This window comes from Mus pahari, chromosome 21 (assembly GCF_900095145.1).
Source record: "Mus pahari chromosome 21, PAHARI_EIJ_v1.1, whole genome shotgun sequence".
In the NCBI taxonomy this organism is placed as follows: Eukaryota; Metazoa; Chordata; class Mammalia; order Rodentia; family Muridae; genus Mus; species Mus pahari.
Genome location: NC_034610.1, coordinates 3,201,630 through 3,218,762, shown reverse-complemented (window position 1 = coordinate 3,218,762; position 17,133 = coordinate 3,201,630). Strand labels below are relative to the sequence as shown.

General features: G+C 51.8%; 2 protein-coding genes across 4 annotated transcripts in view; one reads left to right on the top strand and one right to left on the bottom strand.

Moving 5' to 3' along the window:
- Ezr (ezrin) overlaps positions 1–9,587 on the top strand; it is a 43,867-nt gene extending 34,280 nt beyond the window's left edge. The window contains exons 7-13 of the mRNA XM_021221853.1: positions 495–591; positions 4,772–4,935; positions 5,196–5,326; positions 6,089–6,249; positions 6,612–6,704; positions 7,988–8,239; positions 8,402–9,587. Of these exons, the coding sequence (XP_021077512.1) occupies positions 495–591; positions 4,772–4,935; positions 5,196–5,326; positions 6,089–6,249; positions 6,612–6,704; positions 7,988–8,239; positions 8,402–8,566 (1,063 nt within the window). The 3' untranslated portion in view covers positions 8,567–9,587. The remainder of the gene's footprint in view (positions 1–494; positions 592–4,771; positions 4,936–5,195; positions 5,327–6,088; positions 6,250–6,611; positions 6,705–7,987; positions 8,240–8,401) is intronic.
- A 142-nt stretch (positions 9,588–9,729) lies between these two features.
- Positions 9,730–17,133, bottom strand: part of Sytl3 (synaptotagmin like 3) — a 62,840-nt gene continuing 55,436 nt past the window's right edge. Inside the window, exons 9-13 of one of the 3 annotated variants that reach the window (XM_021221851.2) lie at positions 14,707–14,877; positions 13,285–13,390; positions 12,379–12,475; positions 11,222–11,427; positions 9,730–10,126 (exon numbers count right to left, since the gene is read on the bottom strand). In XM_021221851.2, coding sequence (XP_021077510.1) covers positions 10,017–10,126; positions 11,222–11,427; positions 12,379–12,475; positions 13,285–13,390; positions 14,707–14,877 — 690 coding nt within the window. In that variant the 3' untranslated portion in view covers positions 9,730–10,016. The remainder of the gene's footprint in view (positions 10,127–11,221; positions 11,428–12,378; positions 12,476–13,284; positions 13,391–14,706; positions 14,878–17,133) is intronic. The other 2 variants (XM_021221850.1, XM_021221852.1) reach the window with 2 other exon arrangements.

Here is a 17,133-nt window from a genome sequence, read left to right as displayed (position 1 = left end):
TAAGCTGGCTTGTGTCACAGGGGGGAAGTCAAGGGGCCTGGGGGACAGGGGACAAGGAAACGTGTTGGCAGCCTGGAACTAGGTTGAAGGTGTACTTTTAGAGCTGTGAGTAGACTCCGCTGACATATCTGAAGAGAGCTCTGGCTGGCTGACGGGGAATTAAGCAGACCAGCAGTGGGGGCTCTGGCCGTATGAGAAGCTGGGCAGGGTAGGCATGTGGGGGAAGAAGGTCAAATAGGACAAAAGGGCGTTCCCAACGTAAGAGTCGGTGACCCAGGGTGATGCCGCAGCTGCCTGACGCTGAGAACTGAAACCTGGCTGCACCATTTGGTTGAATCTGGGAGGGTAAACGCTGTTTGAACATGGTGGTTTTATTAATTATCCATCCTGGACTCGCTTTGTATTTTAAATGAAGAGGTTTGCCAAGGTCTCCCGGTTCAAGAACATGTGAGTGTGTATCTAACCAACTGCTGCTTTTCTTTTTATAACCTCAGGTTGACCCCGAAGATCGGCTTCCCTTGGAGCGAAATCAGGAACATCTCTTTCAACGACAAGAAGTTTGTCATCAAGCCCATCGACAAGAAGGCACCTGTAAGTTCAAGCGTAGACCGGGTCACCGCTTCCGGTCTCCCAGCCAACCAGGTTTTCAGGAGAAAACTGAGGCTTCCTAGTGTCCTGAGCACACAGTGTTCCCCAAGCTTCCCTTTAATAGAAGCTCAGAGATCTTTGGGCCGTGTGACTGGCCACGGCAGTGGGAGGTTGCTATGGAGACCAAATGTGTCCATCCAAAGCTCAATGATGTCATCTTAAGTCTTCATACAGAGAAAAAGGCAGTTCTCACTGACCTTGACCAAGTGGTAATAAGTGCTTCCCGAAATGACACACTTCTGCCGTGGCACACCCGGCTTGCCCAATGTTCGTGTGGGTGTAGCCAGCCTACCCCTGAAACCAGCCTGTGGGTGGAGCTTATGCCAGTGTCTCATCAGTAGCTGGTTGGAGGATAGACAATGAGACCTTAAGATCCAAAGGACCAAAATTTGGCTGTCTGTACTGCCTTGGGTTTAGGAGTTAACTGTTGGAAGTGTTTCAGAGCATGGTGGGTCCCCAGAGGTTCCCCTCTGCCTCTTGCTTCCTGTCTACAATGGACAGCCCACCTTTGTCCTGTGGTCACCCTGGCCTATCACATGATCTTCACTCAGGCATGTACTCTGCCCACGTGGGCAGCAGAGTATGAAGTAAGCTGAAAGGACCAATGTACTGTGAAACTTTATCTGGGTTTTATTCTGTCAGCATTTAAACTTTTAGTTGATGTTGGGCCAGAATATTGAAGACATACAGACACAACTGTAGCAGGGTAGAAATAGCCAGAACTCTCTTTTCTTGGTTTTGTTTTTTTAAGTGTAATTTTTAAAGAGCTTCCTCTGGCTTGTACCACAGTTATAGATTGGGAAAGACTTTGGGTCCCTGTGTCTTGTTGCTGTTCCCTAGTTATAGTGGTAAGCTTAGAGAGGCCAGCCTGGACTGTGTCCACACCACGTTGCCTGCTAAGCCCCTTAGGGGCACCCGTTGGAAATGGTAAGCCCACTTGGACCATTCAGTGTTACCGACAGTCACTTCCCCGCACGTGGGTGGGGCTGTCTGTCGGAACTGTAAAGTCAGCAGGTCTCCACTCGGCTTGTGAAAGTATTTTCTTTATTGAAATGTCTCCTGCCGTTTGTGAAATTGCGACTCCCTCTCCACTCCATGGGCACTCACACAGTTCTTTAAAATTCAGCTGTTCAATACAGACTCAGGCTCCATGGTAACGACTCCCATTAATGTGCAGCCCCACCAGCTGAGGGTCACGGTGAACCCGTGTTCTGTGGGCAGTGAGGTGGCACAGCTGGAGAGGCAGTTCTGAAGGAAGTCTGCGGAGCTTGCTTCTTTCTTTTTTAAAATTCAGCTTACAGTAGAAGTGGCCTTTGAGGCTAGACTGGTGAAGAATGTGTACATGTATGTTGGCATATATTTTAACTTTCTTTGGAAAGCCAAAGAATGCAGACGCAATCGTGGCTGATCCGGATTGAATGAGTGCACACATGTTCTGCATCAGGCAGCCCTGTGGGAAGCTTCCCTCAGAGAAATGGTTGCCAGGGAGATGGCTCAATCAGTCAGGTGCTTGGCCTGGGGCTAGATGCCAGCAGTTATGGAAGCAGCAGGTGCATTTGGAAGCATGTGTGACCCCCAGTGCTGAGGGAAAGTGAAATGGGTACAAGGCAGATCTGTGGAGCTCATTAGCCACCCAGACTAGCTGAATTTCTGAGCTCCAGGTTTGAGGAGACACACTCAAAAATATAAGGTAGAGAGCAGCAGAGGAGACACTGCCTCTCACTGGGACACACACACACACTGTGCATGCACCCCAGGAGCCCGGTGTTCCAGGACTGACTGACCTGTGGCCACGGACAGTCGCAGCTCTGCATTGCGGTTGGAAAAGCAATGAGACCAGGCAAAGAGGAGGATTCCCACGGTGAATCTAGCAACACCCCTCAGAGGAAAAAAGGGACGCTGCGGGCTGAGGGGAGGGGAGAGGAGGAGGGTAGCCGGGCCTCTCAGTGTAGGCACAAATGCAGAGGCAGTGTTAGTCCAGGAGCTGAGGGGTGACAAGGAGGCTGTGACACTCCATCCTTCCCCAGGGCTGAGGAGTGGCCATGCCTAATCCCAGGATTTTACTTTGAACATAAGCAAACCACATTTTTAGGTTAGACTATAGCATAAAAGACAGCAGAAACCCTAAGGTAAAGAGGTGTAGGGTTTCTTTCTTGTTACAGCCTCTGGAAGGGAACCCTGGGAATGTATAAAACTTCCCTAGAGGGCTAGGCTGGAGGCATTGTCTTCCCTGCCCACTCACGGCAGTCTGGGACCTCCTTCTGACTTTAGGTGGGCTCTTGGACCTCATTTCCCTTTCAGCACGTCCAGGCAGCCCCCTCTCCCTCCTTACCATTCCCACAGCCCTCGGGAAGGCGGAGAGCTCTCGGTGGCTTTTGGACTGCTAGATTTCTGGACTCTGTTGAGCTGTTTGTTCTGGGCAGCCTTCTCAGGAGCCCCTCTGACAGACCCCAGGTGGTCCTGGAATTGGACTTTGGCCTCATGGGAGCTTCCTGGGAGTGTGCCCATCAGGATTTGGGGTTCCTTGGGGTCCTTTTCCCCTTGCTCTTCTGTCTGAAGTTTGTTTTTAGGACATGGGCTGTCTATCCACTAAAAAAGCCCCCCCCCCTTGTCTCTTTTTTGCATTAAAATGCTCTCTGAGGACTTGAACTCACAACTCTAACTTGGAGTCATAACTGGCTTCTTTCGAAGACATAGGAGAAATTCCTTCCCCTCGCCCACCCCGCAGCTGACCGCTAACTCTGGCGTGTTTTCTGATAGTTTCTGCGTCAGTTTCTTGTAGGCAGGGTTGGGGGAACCTCATGTTAACCTGTAGTTCTGACTCTTGAGTTGCTATGATCTTTTCTAAAGCGGAGTTGGTGCGTTTCTTTGTGTGTACTTGTGGGTCTCAAGGGCTGTGTGCCTTTGAAGTCATGAACCAAGGTTGTCTCCCCTGTGTAATAAGAGATAGGTGGGCAATAAAAATTCCTGTTTCTCCTGGCTCTGTGGACTCCTCCCTGGGAAACCCAGTGACTTAATAACCAGTCCGTGAAACCAGAGGGGAACCCCACCCAGGAAGTTAAGGGTTCCAGGAGGCCTCATGGAGACCGGAAAACTAAACGTTTTGGTGTGTGTGTGACTCAGCTGTCAGTCTCTGCGGTTGGGGAGGAGCACCTGCTATGTTAACTTCCCCTCCCCTCCAGATGGCTGGAGAAAACCAGGAGGCATCAGGAGGCATCTGCAAATAGACCGTGACTCCCCTCTGTAACCTAAGCTAATCGTGGAAGGAGCAAGAAGTTAGGAGTCAAGTTTGTCTGTCATCGAGGTCCTAAACCTGAATGTACTGGTGACAGAGTTTCCAAATACCATTCTCTGTTCTCCTCTTTGAGAATGAAACTGCCTTCATTATGAGCATGTAAGGCAGCTGGCCCAAGTAGCGCTTGTGCATGGCAGCCAGGGTTTACTGTCCCAGGTACTGTTAACGCACTGTCCCAGGCCCCTTGGGAATATTTTCCAATTTAGTCTTGTGACATTCCCATTATACTGTTGCCCTTGTTCGGTGACCCAGAGGCTGAGTGACGGAGCGCAGGATGCTTGAGGGTGTGTGTGTGGCAGCGAGCTCAGGGCTGGCCGACACTGTAAGGCTGTGGTGCATCCCTGGCTCAGGAGTCCAGAGCAGCGGATGGAGATCAGGGCAGTCTGTAGGGCAGTCTGTAGCAGTGTGAGAGGGGACGGGAAGCTCAGAAGTTAGGGTGTAGCGTACGGAAGGAACCAGAAAGGATGGGTGATGACAGGCTGTGGAGCTGGAGAAGCAGATACCAAAACACGGTACACTGGGAGGTCATCGACAACCAACTCACTCAGTGCAAGAGGGGCCTCTCTAGGCTGAGATTTAGCGTGTGCACACCCATGCTAGGCACACCACACATAAACCACGAATATACAAACGGGTGTACACACATGTACATACCCAGGGCCCCCCTCCCACTTGACCCACTGAGCGTATATTCTACATACAGGGAGTGCCCCCCCCCCATGGCCTTTGGCCTTTTAGAGAAGGTTGAGAAACTCTTACGAAGTGCGGTCTTAGGAAAGAAGGTCGTCGAGGGAGCCGAAGCCAAGGCCGCCCTGTTCTGTTTTGTAGGACTTTGTGTTCTACGCCCCTCGCCTGAGAATTAACAAGCGGATCCTGCAGCTCTGCATGGGGAACCATGAGCTGTACATGCGCCGCAGGAAGCCCGACACCATCGAGGTGCAGCAGATGAAGGCCCAGGCTCGGGAGGAGAAGCACCAGAAGCAGCTGGAGCGGTGAGTGGCCAGGACACAGTGCCTGCCATCAGGGACCCCGGGCCTGGACAGCTGCCTCCTCAAGTGTCTGCTCAGCAGCCCAGTTGGGACCAAGCAGGGACTGCCCCCGTGAGCTGCTCTCACCTGGTTTGTCACAAACCATCCAGACACAGGCTATGGCATCCCTTTGCTGGTGGTAGTGGACCAGCAGTTGCGTCTGCAGGTCTGGGTCTGTCCGAGCCTCACCCTTCCCTCGTGCCTCTCCCTCTTCCCTATACCAGACAACAGTTGGAAACGGAGAAGAAGAGGAGAGAGACGGTAGAGAGAGAGAAGGAACAGATGCTCCGGGAGAAAGAGGAGCTGATGCTTCGGCTGCAGGACTACGAGCAGAAGACCAAGAGGGCAGAGAAAGGTCAGGGGTTCCTGCTGCCTGGCCTCCCCCACCCCCATCCCCACCCCGGCAGTCACTCCAGGGTTGGTTTCCCCAGAGAGTCAGGTTGGCCCACAGAGAAGAGGGAACTTGTTCAAGAGTGCTGTTTCTGTTTGACACAACCCCGTAAGACAGAACGGAGCAATTGCAGTGCCATCTTTGAGATTAGAAAGCTGTCCTGTGCTTTATTAATGTCTGCGCCTGTCATGAATTCCCCCAGCCCCACCCCACATACACATGCACTTTGCCGCGAATGTTGAACTTCAGTGAGATAGGTAGCACATCCCTTCAACACATACACAGCTGTCACAACCAGCTTGTGACACCTCTACCATACATCCCAGGGTCATAGGTGCAGCCTTGCCCTCTGAGGACATTTTAGAATTAGAAGAGAGGTGCTGTCTACTAGGGCATGAAAGATACCAGCAGGCCATCTCTGTGTCCCCAAGTCAGTGTCCAGGTGAAGAGTCAGGGTGTCATTATTGAGGTGCAGCAGGGGTCAGAGAGGTCAGACCTGGCCCCAGGAACCAGGATATCTAACCAGCTGCTCCTCCGTGGTCTCTGGCCACACTGAGGAAGTGATCTTAGCCCCGAGCTCACAGCCCAGTGACTCGGTCCAGGACTTTGTGACTGTGAGATTGGCTTTCACTCAGTCTCCTTCAGCCCACTTGGGGTGAGCCTGGAACGCTGAGGCTCACTTCCTGCCCAGGAGTCTGAGCAGCGCCGACTCCATTTTCTCTACAGAGCTCTCCGAGCAGATTGAGAAGGCCCTCCAGCTGGAGGAAGAGAGGAGGCGAGCCCAGGAGGAGGCTGAACGTCTGGAGGCCGACCGCATGGCCGCCCTGCGGGCCAAGGAAGAACTGGAGAGACAGGCGCAGGATCAGATAAAGAGCCAGGAGCAGCTGGTAGGGATTGCCTGGGTTTCAAGATGCTAAATTATAGAGAGGGCTGCTCCTGGGGAATCCAACAAGTGACAGCTGCCTTTCAAAGCTTTCAGCTAGCGCTGTAAACAGATCTGTACGGGGGTGGGGTGGGGTGGGGTGGGGTTGGGATGCGCTGGACCTGTCTGAATCCTCAGTCAGGAAGGTGAATGTGGGTGCTCAAGAGCCCGGAGAATCGGGGAGGTTACCCATAGGGTCCCCTGACCGTGAAGAGGGCGGGGACACAGCTCATCACCAGGAAGGCCATTCATTCTTACAGGGGAATGTTGGTTCACCAATGGACTCCGCCAGAAGGATTCTGGACACCTCTTTACCCTCCCTTGCAGGCTGCAGAGCTGGCAGAGTACACGGCCAAGATTGCACTGCTAGAGGAGGCACGGAGGCGCAAGGAGGACGAGGTAGAAGAGTGGCAGCACCGGGTGAGTGAACCCCAAAAACCGGGCCTGGCCATGGGATATGTCTTAAGAGGGTGCGTCTCGAGGGGGCTCAGCTGCAGGCCACATCACAAGTTTCGGGAACCTCTTGACAATCCTCCGCAGATGGCTTCTCTGTTAATGAGGCAGAAATCCCCCACAGAGTGGCCTTGACCCGGTTCACGAGGTAGCACAGCACCGGGGCACTGGATTAGCAGCAGAACAAAGGGCCCACTCATTCCTTCCCCAGTCTGTGGCCTCATGTCCCACGCTCTTCAGCTGTGATCAAACATCACTGATCGGGAACTAGTTTTGATTCTAACTGCTTGGGTACCCCCTGCGACGGGGTCACAGACCGTGAAGCAGGATGTGACAGTTGGAGTGTAATGGAGAACTTTGGAGGTTTCCTGACTAGAGCGACAGCCCGGGCTCCCGGATGTCTCACTGAACGCTCGCTCGCCTTTGAGCCTGCTCCCTGAGGGGCGCATCCAGGGTGGCGTTCTGCCTCGTCTTCTTTACAGTGTCAGTCCGTAATAGCTGACCTCTTGAGTCCTCTCAGAGGCTCAGCTTCCCCGTGTTCCTGTACCCCCAGGATGTTAGAGGATCTGGGTGTTCCACGTGTCCTTCTGCTTCTAAAGGCCCTCTTCTGGGTGTGCCCTGGGCCTGCGTCTCCCATCTATACCTTACATGTTTTCTAACCCACTGCAAGCAGAAAACTTACGATTGGGGGAAAGTGCTCATTGTAAAAGTATTAGTTAAAGAAGGCAGGTCAGGCGGAGCTAGAAAGGGGTGCAGATGGATGAGACTGGGTCTGGGCCCCTGGCTGACACGCTAAGAGATACATACAGACCTACTCCAAGTGGCAGCACTTCCAGGAGCTGGAAAACAGAGCCAGTGAGTGTGTACCAGGATTATAGGCAGAGAGAAATGGTGGTGCTCTCGAGAGTCCAGGGTCCGGAATCTTGAGGGGTTTTTTTTTTTTTTTTTTGGTTTTTCGAGATAGGGTTTCTCTGTGCAGCTTTGGCTGTCCTGGAACTCACTTTGTAGACCAGGCTGGCCTCGAACTCAGAAATCCACCTGCCTCTGCCTCCTGAGTGCTGGGATTAAAGGCGTGCACCACCACGCCCGGCTTTTGAGTTTTCTGATTACAGTGTATGTGCTGTCACTCCTGCCAAGATCCAGGGGGAGGCGGAATTCCCTGGGCTCCTGGCCGGCCGGCAGAGCGTGCCACTTCTTACATGACGGGCTGTGTGAGCGTCCTCACTTGACCAGCGTTCTCCTCTCCAAAGGCTAAAGAAGCCCAGGACGACCTGGTGAAGACCAAGGAGGAGCTGCACCTGGTGATGACGACCCCCCCGCCCCCACCGCCCCCAGTGTACGAGCCCGTGAATTACCACGTGCAGGAGGGACTGCAGGACGAGGGAGCAGAGCCCATGGGCTACAGCGCCGAGCTCTCCAGTGAGGGCATCCTGGATGACCGCAACGAGGAGAAGCGGATCACGGAGGCTGAGAAGAATGAGCGTGTGCAGCGGCAGCTGCTGGTGAGTGGGCGGGGACAGCAGATGTTAAGCAGGGCCCCACCCCTGGTACCTTCTCCTGCCCTAACCTAACATACCCGCATATCCCAGTCAGTCCACGAGGAGTGAAACCCTGACCTCATGTGGTAGGCAGGCCAATAACAGATAACTTGCTTCCTGTTTCAGACCCTGAGCAACGAGTTGTCCCAGGCCCGGGATGAGAATAAGAGGACCCACAATGACATCATCCACAACGAGAACATGCGGCAAGGCCGGGACAAGTATAAGACGCTGCGGCAGATCAGGCAGGGCAACACCAAGCAACGCATTGACGAGTTCGAGGCCATGTAGAGGCCAGGCCGGGACCAAGGGCGGAGGGCACCTTACTGCAGGCAGGTGTCACACTTGGCTCTTTAGTTTTCTTAAGTCTAGAAACCCCCTTGCCGTGTTCCAGTCCCTTAAAGAGCAGTTACAGGGCCTGCGTTCTGCCCTGAGACCCAGTGGGCTCCTCCCTGGCTACTTCCAATTGTATCACATAGTGCCAAACAGGCCAGATTTAATGACAGTTACCGAATCACTTCCTGTTTGGAGCAGGGATTCGGAGGGCTGGCCCTCATGACGCAAGATTGAGTGTCACTGGGACAGCACTGTGGCTCGCGGGTGCCATACTTTTCTCTAGTTTTACAATGAGCTCAAATTGATTGTGTTCTTGATTTCTATGAAGGATCCATCTCTGTGTATTGAGGGGTGAAAATGATTTTGAAATCTGAGTCTAAAGCATGCCCCCACAGAGTCTCCTTCCTCCTGGCCGCTGGCAGTCTCCGGTGGTCCTTCAGAGTGTACGGTACAGGACTCTCCGATATAAAATTCTCATGCTTACCTGTTAGCATACACTGTTGGACTTATATACCTAATGATCTGCTATAGAGGATAGTATTTATATATAAGTGATAATATGGGTTTGTAACATTAGTTTTAAAAAAGGGAAAGTTTTGTTCTGTATATTTTGTTACCTTTTACAGAATAAAAGAATTCAACCTTAAGAACCATGTAATCGAGACACTTGATCTGACATCGGTTGGGAAACCGATGACTGCAGTAATCGCCGCTGTACACAACTGTTAGTGGGTTTATGCATGTAAAATGCACACTTCCATTTCCTGTCAGTTTCTTATTTGAAAAAAATTACACACCGAGAGCATCCAGACTCCAGCCCTGAAGGGACTCCGGCCTCTCTATTGTGAGCAACTTGTTCCCGTTTTCTGTTTGTCTTCCTTCCTTGTGCGGACTGGCCTCCTCTCCTCGGTCGTGATGTCTGTCCTGTGCGGTTGACTCCGCACCAGATTTACACACAATAAAAGCTCTCCAAGGCCTTGTGTCTGATTGCATGGGGGGCGGGGGGATCCCTCGGACTTGCCCTAGGGATTCAGGAAGCATATTAATCGGAAAGGTGTCTTCCCCAGCTCCCCTGCACTGGGGAGTTTGCCACGCGAGAGGAGGCACACAACACTCAACCTACTTTTATTTTCCTCTGAAACAACATATATAACAAAGCTGAAAACTTTGTTGTTAATAAATGCTGGGAGTTACAGGACGGTGTTGAGCATTTATTGAGATCAGAACATTTCCAAATCCGTCTGTTGACAGTAGCCTCCCCGACTGCCTGGGTAGCAGTAATTGTTCTGTGTCCTAACCCCACACATAACTGTAGTCGGTTATTGGTGATCCCGTGTGTCTGATTCTGCCACGATCCTACTTCCTGTTGACCTCTGTGGGGGACACAGTCGCCTTGGGCTTCACCTCAGTGCAGGACGAGGGTCATGTCTGTCCACAAGTTGGGGCTGGAGAGGACTTTGTGCCACTGAAGTTTGGACTGTGAACATGAGTCGGTACAACCCGCAGCACCTCCCTCTGCGATGAGAGAGTAGGTGAGGGTGAGAGAGATGGCCACTTTGTGCTCCCTAGCTTTTAAGAAGCAAGTACCCAGGAGGGGCCTGTTCTCTCCCTCAATTTGAGACACCCCAAGAGACACCCCAGCCCTGCACAAGTAACATCACCCCCAAAGCCTAGGGTTCCATGCTCTAAATCAGGGGTTCCCAACTTGTGGGTCAGGACCCCATTTTGGGGGCCAAATGACCTCACAGGGGCCGCCTCAGACCATTGTAAAGCAGATTTAGATACATAGATATTACAGTTCATAACACTAGCAAAATTACTGTTATGAAGTGGCAATAAAATATGGTTGGGGGCCACCACAACATGAGAAACTGTATCAGAGGGTCACAGTTAGGAAGGTTGAGAGCCGCTGCTCTAAAGCAAAGAAAGGTGGACTCGGGCACTGAGTCCAGTGGGAGTCATAGAAGTGAATTCTGCAACTGGAGGTGGTCTGAGGGTCCTGTTTTTCCAAGGAAGGGATTTCTGGGAGGACTGATTTGCTTAGAAAATATTTGCATTCCAAGGAATGCAAAGTCTTGTTTAGTAATTCTCAGCTGGGAGGCTTTGAGGAGACCAGCGCAGGTGATGGGGAGGTCTTATACTGTGTAGGAGAGCCCTGCTGAGAGCCGAACCTGCCCTCTCCCAGTAGGAGACTGGCCATACCATGTCAGCCACCTCCTGGTGAGCCGCAGTGAATGGCGCCCTTGTCATGCCCTTCCAGATAGATGTATGCTTGTCTAGGTTAAGATATTTTCCTTACGAAAATAATCCTCTTATGATTGACACGAAGAACAAAAGCAAACACTGTCCCTTGCCTGTTGTGAGGCCTGAAGCCTTTGTTTCTTTAGCTGATCCAAATCTGATTGAAATTGCTGAAATACTTGGCTGTATTATCACTCTCTTGCAGAGTTAGACCTTGACGTGGGGATTCCCATTCGGACAGGACAGGGCAGTTTCAAAGCCAGCTAAATTGTTTCCACTTCAGAAATAGGGATTTGTGTTGGGCAATCACTAAGGGCATAAGACCTGAGCTTCAGAGACGGACCCACAAAAAAACGTGAACAGACTTACTTGAACCAAGCCTGGCTTCCCCGAGCAGACGGTCGCTCATACCAAAGATGGCCTGGTCCCAGACAGTCAACTCCAAGGTGGACTGTCTCAGCTGAGAACTGCTCACACCGTTGAACACAAAGGAGTGTTTCCACTGGGGACAAGCCTGCTTCTTCAGGACTGGGGACTTCACACGCAGCTTTTGTTGGTCTGGCAGGGTGAGACAGCTGAAGAGGGAAATGGGGAACCCTGAGGCCACAGTTGAGTGTGTGCCCTCCTTCCCCACCGGCACCCATTCTATATCTGTGCTGATCTAGGCTAGACCCGCAATGCCTGTCCATGTGCCTTCTCCCTAGAAAGCTCCTACTTCCCTCTAGAGCTGGATCCCACATCAGATATTTCGGCTGAGTTGGAATTCTGTGGCATACGGTCCTCACTGTGCTCTCATGGCCACGCCACCATTAAAGCTAAGGCTGAGGGACCAAGGGTCTGCATCCACGTGGCTTCATTGTGCCCCATTCTCAGGTAAATGCGTCCAGAAAATAAAAACTTGCCTCAGGGCACACAGTTTTTCAATGCTTCAGTGACTGGGAGGTTGCCCCTCTGATTATTCGTGTTTTCTTTTGAGGACACTAGTGTGCCTGTGGTGACTAAGAATAGTCAAGAGTGACCACACGGGGTACTTAATACAAGAGGAGGTGCCGAGCTAGGGAAATGGTTAACAGATTTCAAAACTGACGGCTGATATTTCAAGAAGTGATAAGGCCTGGGTTTCTGGTCAAAGTGTGTTATTCCTAGCCAAGCCTCATAGCCAAAAATCTATTTCTTGGAAGTCGTGGTCTTTAAAAACATGCTACATTCCATTTCTTTTTAATCTCTTTATGTTTTATAATCTATTTTGTGTTTAATCTCTTTATGTTTTATAATCTATTTTGTGCGTGTAGCACATAAGAACTAGTGTGCGTGTTGGTCACAGCATAACTAGCAGGAGCTGGTTCTTTCCACTGAGTGGCTGGTTCAGGCCGGGAGAGTGCTTTCATCCTGGGAGCCTTCTCACCCACCCTATTTTAGATTTTCATAGGAAAGCTAAAATAAGACGCATCCAAATGGCCTGTCCTTTTCAGTGTTTTCCTACAGCTTTGGGGCCATGTTCAGTACATCACCAAGCAGATACCTACCCCTTAACAAACGAGTTTAAGGTGCCATCTGACCTCACAGGTAAATTCTTGGCTCCCAACACGACCAGACACAGTTGACCATTAAGCGCTAGCTGACCTGTTCAGGAAGGAAAGCCAAAACTGGGGTTAAGCCTATTTATGTGTGCATATGCAGCATCAACACCCAGAAGACAGTAGCTCCCTGAGAAGCCGCAGCCTCCAGGCCTTAGGAGAGCTCCCAGAAGAGGCACCCCTCCCACAGCTCCACCAGCTTTGCCCTTTAGGGCCAGCATGCAGACAGAAGGGAAGCACGTGTAGAAATGCCAGGACAGTGGCCATGACACAGAGAACTGGGGAAGGCAGAAGTGGAGGGTCTCAGGGGGCAGGGGCTGTGCAAGCTGACTGTAGCTCAGGTTTGAGAAAGGAGCAATAAACTGCTCTTCTGGTGTGTTCCTGGCCCTGGGAGCTCGGGATCAGAATGTCCTATTCCTGCCAAGGTCACCGCACTGCCCTTTGTTATTCTGAGTTCTCTGCATCCTTCTCTACCCTCATAGCATGTGCAGACCTTGCATTATCTAAGTTAAATACCCGGAAGCTATGCCCTTGACCCACTCCATCCTGATCTCTTTGAGCCTCTAGCTCCTGGTGCCCCAGAAGCCCTCTTGGTTCCCAAAGAGCCAAGCTGACCTCTGGGTGCCTGCTTTTATCAACAGGGCCACCGGAGCCTGGCCAGTCTATACTTCAGAGAGGTGAGGTGTGCACTGGCGGCCTTGACCGGTTCTGCTCACCTATGCTCCCTCGAGTCAGGAGCTCCCGTGTGAAGGATCAGTGGAGCCGTGGGAAATCGTTTGCCTACCTCAAACTCTGCCCTCCAGGCTTTGGGGACTGTGACACAAACAGATGTTCATAGGGCTCGAGGTCACCAACCTTCTTGGGCCTCCTGGAGCTTCCTTGGCCCTGCGGGAAGGACCAATTTGGCTCGAACAGCAAGTTCTCCATTATTCTGAGGAATATTCTCTTCATATTTCTCAGCCTATGGGTGAGAGGCAGAGGTCAGAAGCGGGATCCCTCCCATGGTACCTCAGAACCACCCAACTCTGTCCATAAATGCCCCAGCCCCCATAGACCCTCTCAAAGCCTAGGGGTGGGGTGGGTACCCTTGTAGCCTAGTCTTCTACCTAAACTGCCACCCTCCACCTCCTCAGCAAGGGGGGAGCAGTTCACCCCCTCAGAATGTCAGAAGCCACTGGGAACAGCATGCCTCCAGGAGGCTTGGACAACAGTGGCTTGAGGACAATCAAGATCCCATCTAGCAGCTCACTCTCAGAAAGACTGGAGCTGGCCTTCCATGCCAATGTCTCCTTCGGGCACTGAGGGCAAAAAGCACTGCAGACTTGTGTCTGAAGCCATAGGCAATAGAACTCTGTAGGCTGTGGATGTCTAGCCCCTGTGGAGACACCATTCGATGTACAAAAATGGCTTCTCTGGTCATGAGTGATTTTGTGAGAAAGTGGATGACAAGCGCAAAGAAGGGATGATTCTGAGTCTGATGGACCTTCCATCTCAGTTGTGGTTAAGTCCACTGAGAGGGGAAAGGCATGCCTGCCACTATCAGGACAGAGAAGCTGCCCTCAGGGCTCCCGCACTCCTGGAAACCTGCATGGGCCGGCTGTCATCTTCATGGAAGCAACCAACAGAGTGCCAACCGGGTCAGGGACCCTCAAGGTCTAGGGACCAAGTACCAGCCCCTGAACGCCCCATGGCCTAAGCTCCGTGGCAGGTGTGTGGACATCCATTCCCTGTTCAGTGATGCTACTCTTGGCCGGCATCCGATAGGGTGACTTCAGCTTGGCACCCTGCCACTAGTCCATTCACCAGAGGAGGCTGAGTGGGGTACCCATGGATGTCCTAGCCAGGTTCATGCTGCCAATGGGGCGGGGGCAGGGTGGAACATGAGTGGGCTCACAGTGACTGGGCACGCTCAGCCCCTATGGTAGTTTGAGTGAGAAATGTCACTTCACTGGTTCAGGAATTTAAACACTTGGTCCTCCGTGGTACAGTTTGGGGAGGTTACAGAACACTGGGGATGTGGAGCCTTGTTTGAGGATGAAGTGTCACCTGGGGTGCGCTATGAGAGTTTGAACCCTCAGCCCACATCTAGTTTGCCTGCTCTGCTTTCCATGTGCCCTTGAGATGTGATCTCCAGGCTTCCTGCCCCTGCTGTTTACTGCCGTGGCTCCCCACCATGGTGGACTATCCCCGTGGAATCAGCCACAGCAAACACTTCCGTAAGTTGCTTCGGGTCAAAGGGTTTTATCACAGCCACAGAAAAGTAACAAAAAGACACACCTTGGCACGAAGAGGGTACCATCTGGCACCGTGTGCCGTACTGTCCTCAAAGTCCCACGTGGCCAGAGGAAGGATCACTTCTCCAAGGAACACCCTCCGGGCAAGGGTACCTAGGTGCCACACAGAGACCTGCAGCCTCCGGGTCACCAGCTGGCCAGGGTCCACCTGATACTGCACATGCAAGGACAAGGTTGTTAGCCAGGTCTCCTGGAGCCACCCCCAGGCCTGCACAGGCCAAGCCCTGAGAGTCCAGATGTAGCCAGGGTGGCCCAAGCCACTTGGATCCAGTGGTCAAGATGGACCTCTTTGTCTGCTTGCCAAACAGCTTGTGTCCCCCCACAGCCCTGTCCTCAGCCCCTCTCACCCCTCGTCCCAGCAGACACCCTTTCCTATTTCTCAGTATGTGGCCAGGATGAAGGTCTGCTGGCAATCGAACCAAGAACTGTGTCAACACAGGATTTGCCCTTCCACGAGGCCACCCTGCACCAAGCCAGGATTAGCCCCAAAATACTAAAGCTCAGACTTGATTTCTAAAAATGAAGTGGGCCCAAGTTCAATCCCCAACAACCACACGGTGGCTCACAACCATCTGTAATGGAGCCTGACACCCTCTTCTGAAGTATCTGAAGATAGCTACAGTCTACTCATATAAATAAAACAATAAATAATTTTTAAAAAATGCAGTGGGACCATAACTGGATATAAAAGGCATGTTTGACGCTCATCAAATCCTAGGATCTGTCCCCAGTACCACAGTAAAAAAATAAGCAAGCAAGCAAACAAATAAATCTATCCTCAGTGCCATAATAAATAAGCAAATGAATGAATGAATGAATGAATGAGTGAATGAATAAATGAACAAGTGAATGAATAAATGAGTGAGTGAGCAAACGAATGAGTGAATGAATGAATAAGCGAATGAATGAATGAATGAGCGAATGAATGAGCGAGTGAATGAGTGAGTGAATGAATGAGTGAATGAATGAATGAGCAAATGAATGAATGAGCGAGTGAATGAATGAATGAGCTTTCGAGCCAGTATGTTTACCCTGGGTAGAAATGTATGTGAGAAGAAAGTGGGGACAGAGATCAGAACTGTAGGTGACACACGACCCTTCTGCAGGCTGTGCCGTCACTTGGAGCACTCCACTCAGCCTCTGAGAGCTTAGATTCCAGTCTGACTTTTCTGACAATGAATACGAAGGGCGAGCTGTGGGGCCCTCGTCTTGTAGCACGCGTCTTTGGCCTCCACAAATACAAGTGGGGTAACGACCATGAGTCATTCATTGAAGGAGGGTGTGGTCCTCAGCCTGGAAGCCATCAGCGGTGGGTGGCACTGCCACCCACATGTCCAGCCCTGACCTCCCAGGGTTGACCTTTGCACCATGCTGCCTACTCTAGGGTTGTGGCATGCTGTGCGTGCACGTGAGTGCACGCCCCAGTTGGATTTTGTGGCCTCTTTTCCACTCTCCATGTCTTTCTTTCCCTTTGAGGGACAAGATGGGAAGAAGACAGGAACTAGAACGCTGTCTGCATTTGCAGACAGAAAGGGGTGCTGTCCCCCAACCCTACCCTTCTGGCTGGCCTTCTCTTGCCTCCAGGGTCTATGTGGCTATGTGGGTCTAGTCACTCTTAGGCCATGTTCCTACTCCACAGCCCTTGTCGATCTCGTTGTGGAACTCACTATGTAGACCAGGCCAGCCTTGGACTCACGGAAGTCACTTGTGTTTGCCTCCCATGCGCTGGGAGTAAAGGTCTGTGTCACTGAGCTGGTCCCCTGCCCCATTTTTCTCCGTCAGCCAACCAACCATATCATCCTGCTAACTCACCCTGCCTCCTCCTTCATTAGTCAGTTAAGCCCTGATCGCAGGGCTGTGCTTGCTGCCCTGGGAGAAACTATCCCACCAAGAATACGGAGCCATGGTGGAATGGGGCCACAGTGTCGCCTGAGGGCCATTCCCTAAGCGCTCACTCTGAAGGCACTTGTCGGACTCCCTGAGACACTGAGGCATTTCCTGGATCCCCGATGGCTACTCACCCCTATCTGATGAACAGGGCGTCTCTCCCCCAGGACGTCTCTCCCCCAGGACGTCTCTCCCCCAGGACGTCTCTCCCCCAGCAGCTTAACTTACTGGTCAGACAAGAACTAGCTTCCACTGTGTGATGCTCTCCAAAGCCCACACCAGTGGCCTGAAGCTGCTATAGAATATGGGATCTGACATCAGAGAACAAGAGTAGACAAGGACCAAACACTCCAATCTACTGTCTCTGTTCCCCTCAGATTCCCGTTCAGAAAGTCTCAAAAGGAGTAGAAACCTCCCTGGAACATTCTGTCCAGAAAACTGTGACAATTGAAATTTCAGAGGCTCAACTTTGTGTGTGTGTGTGTGTGTGTGTGTGTGTGTGTGTGTGTGTGTGTGTGTGTGT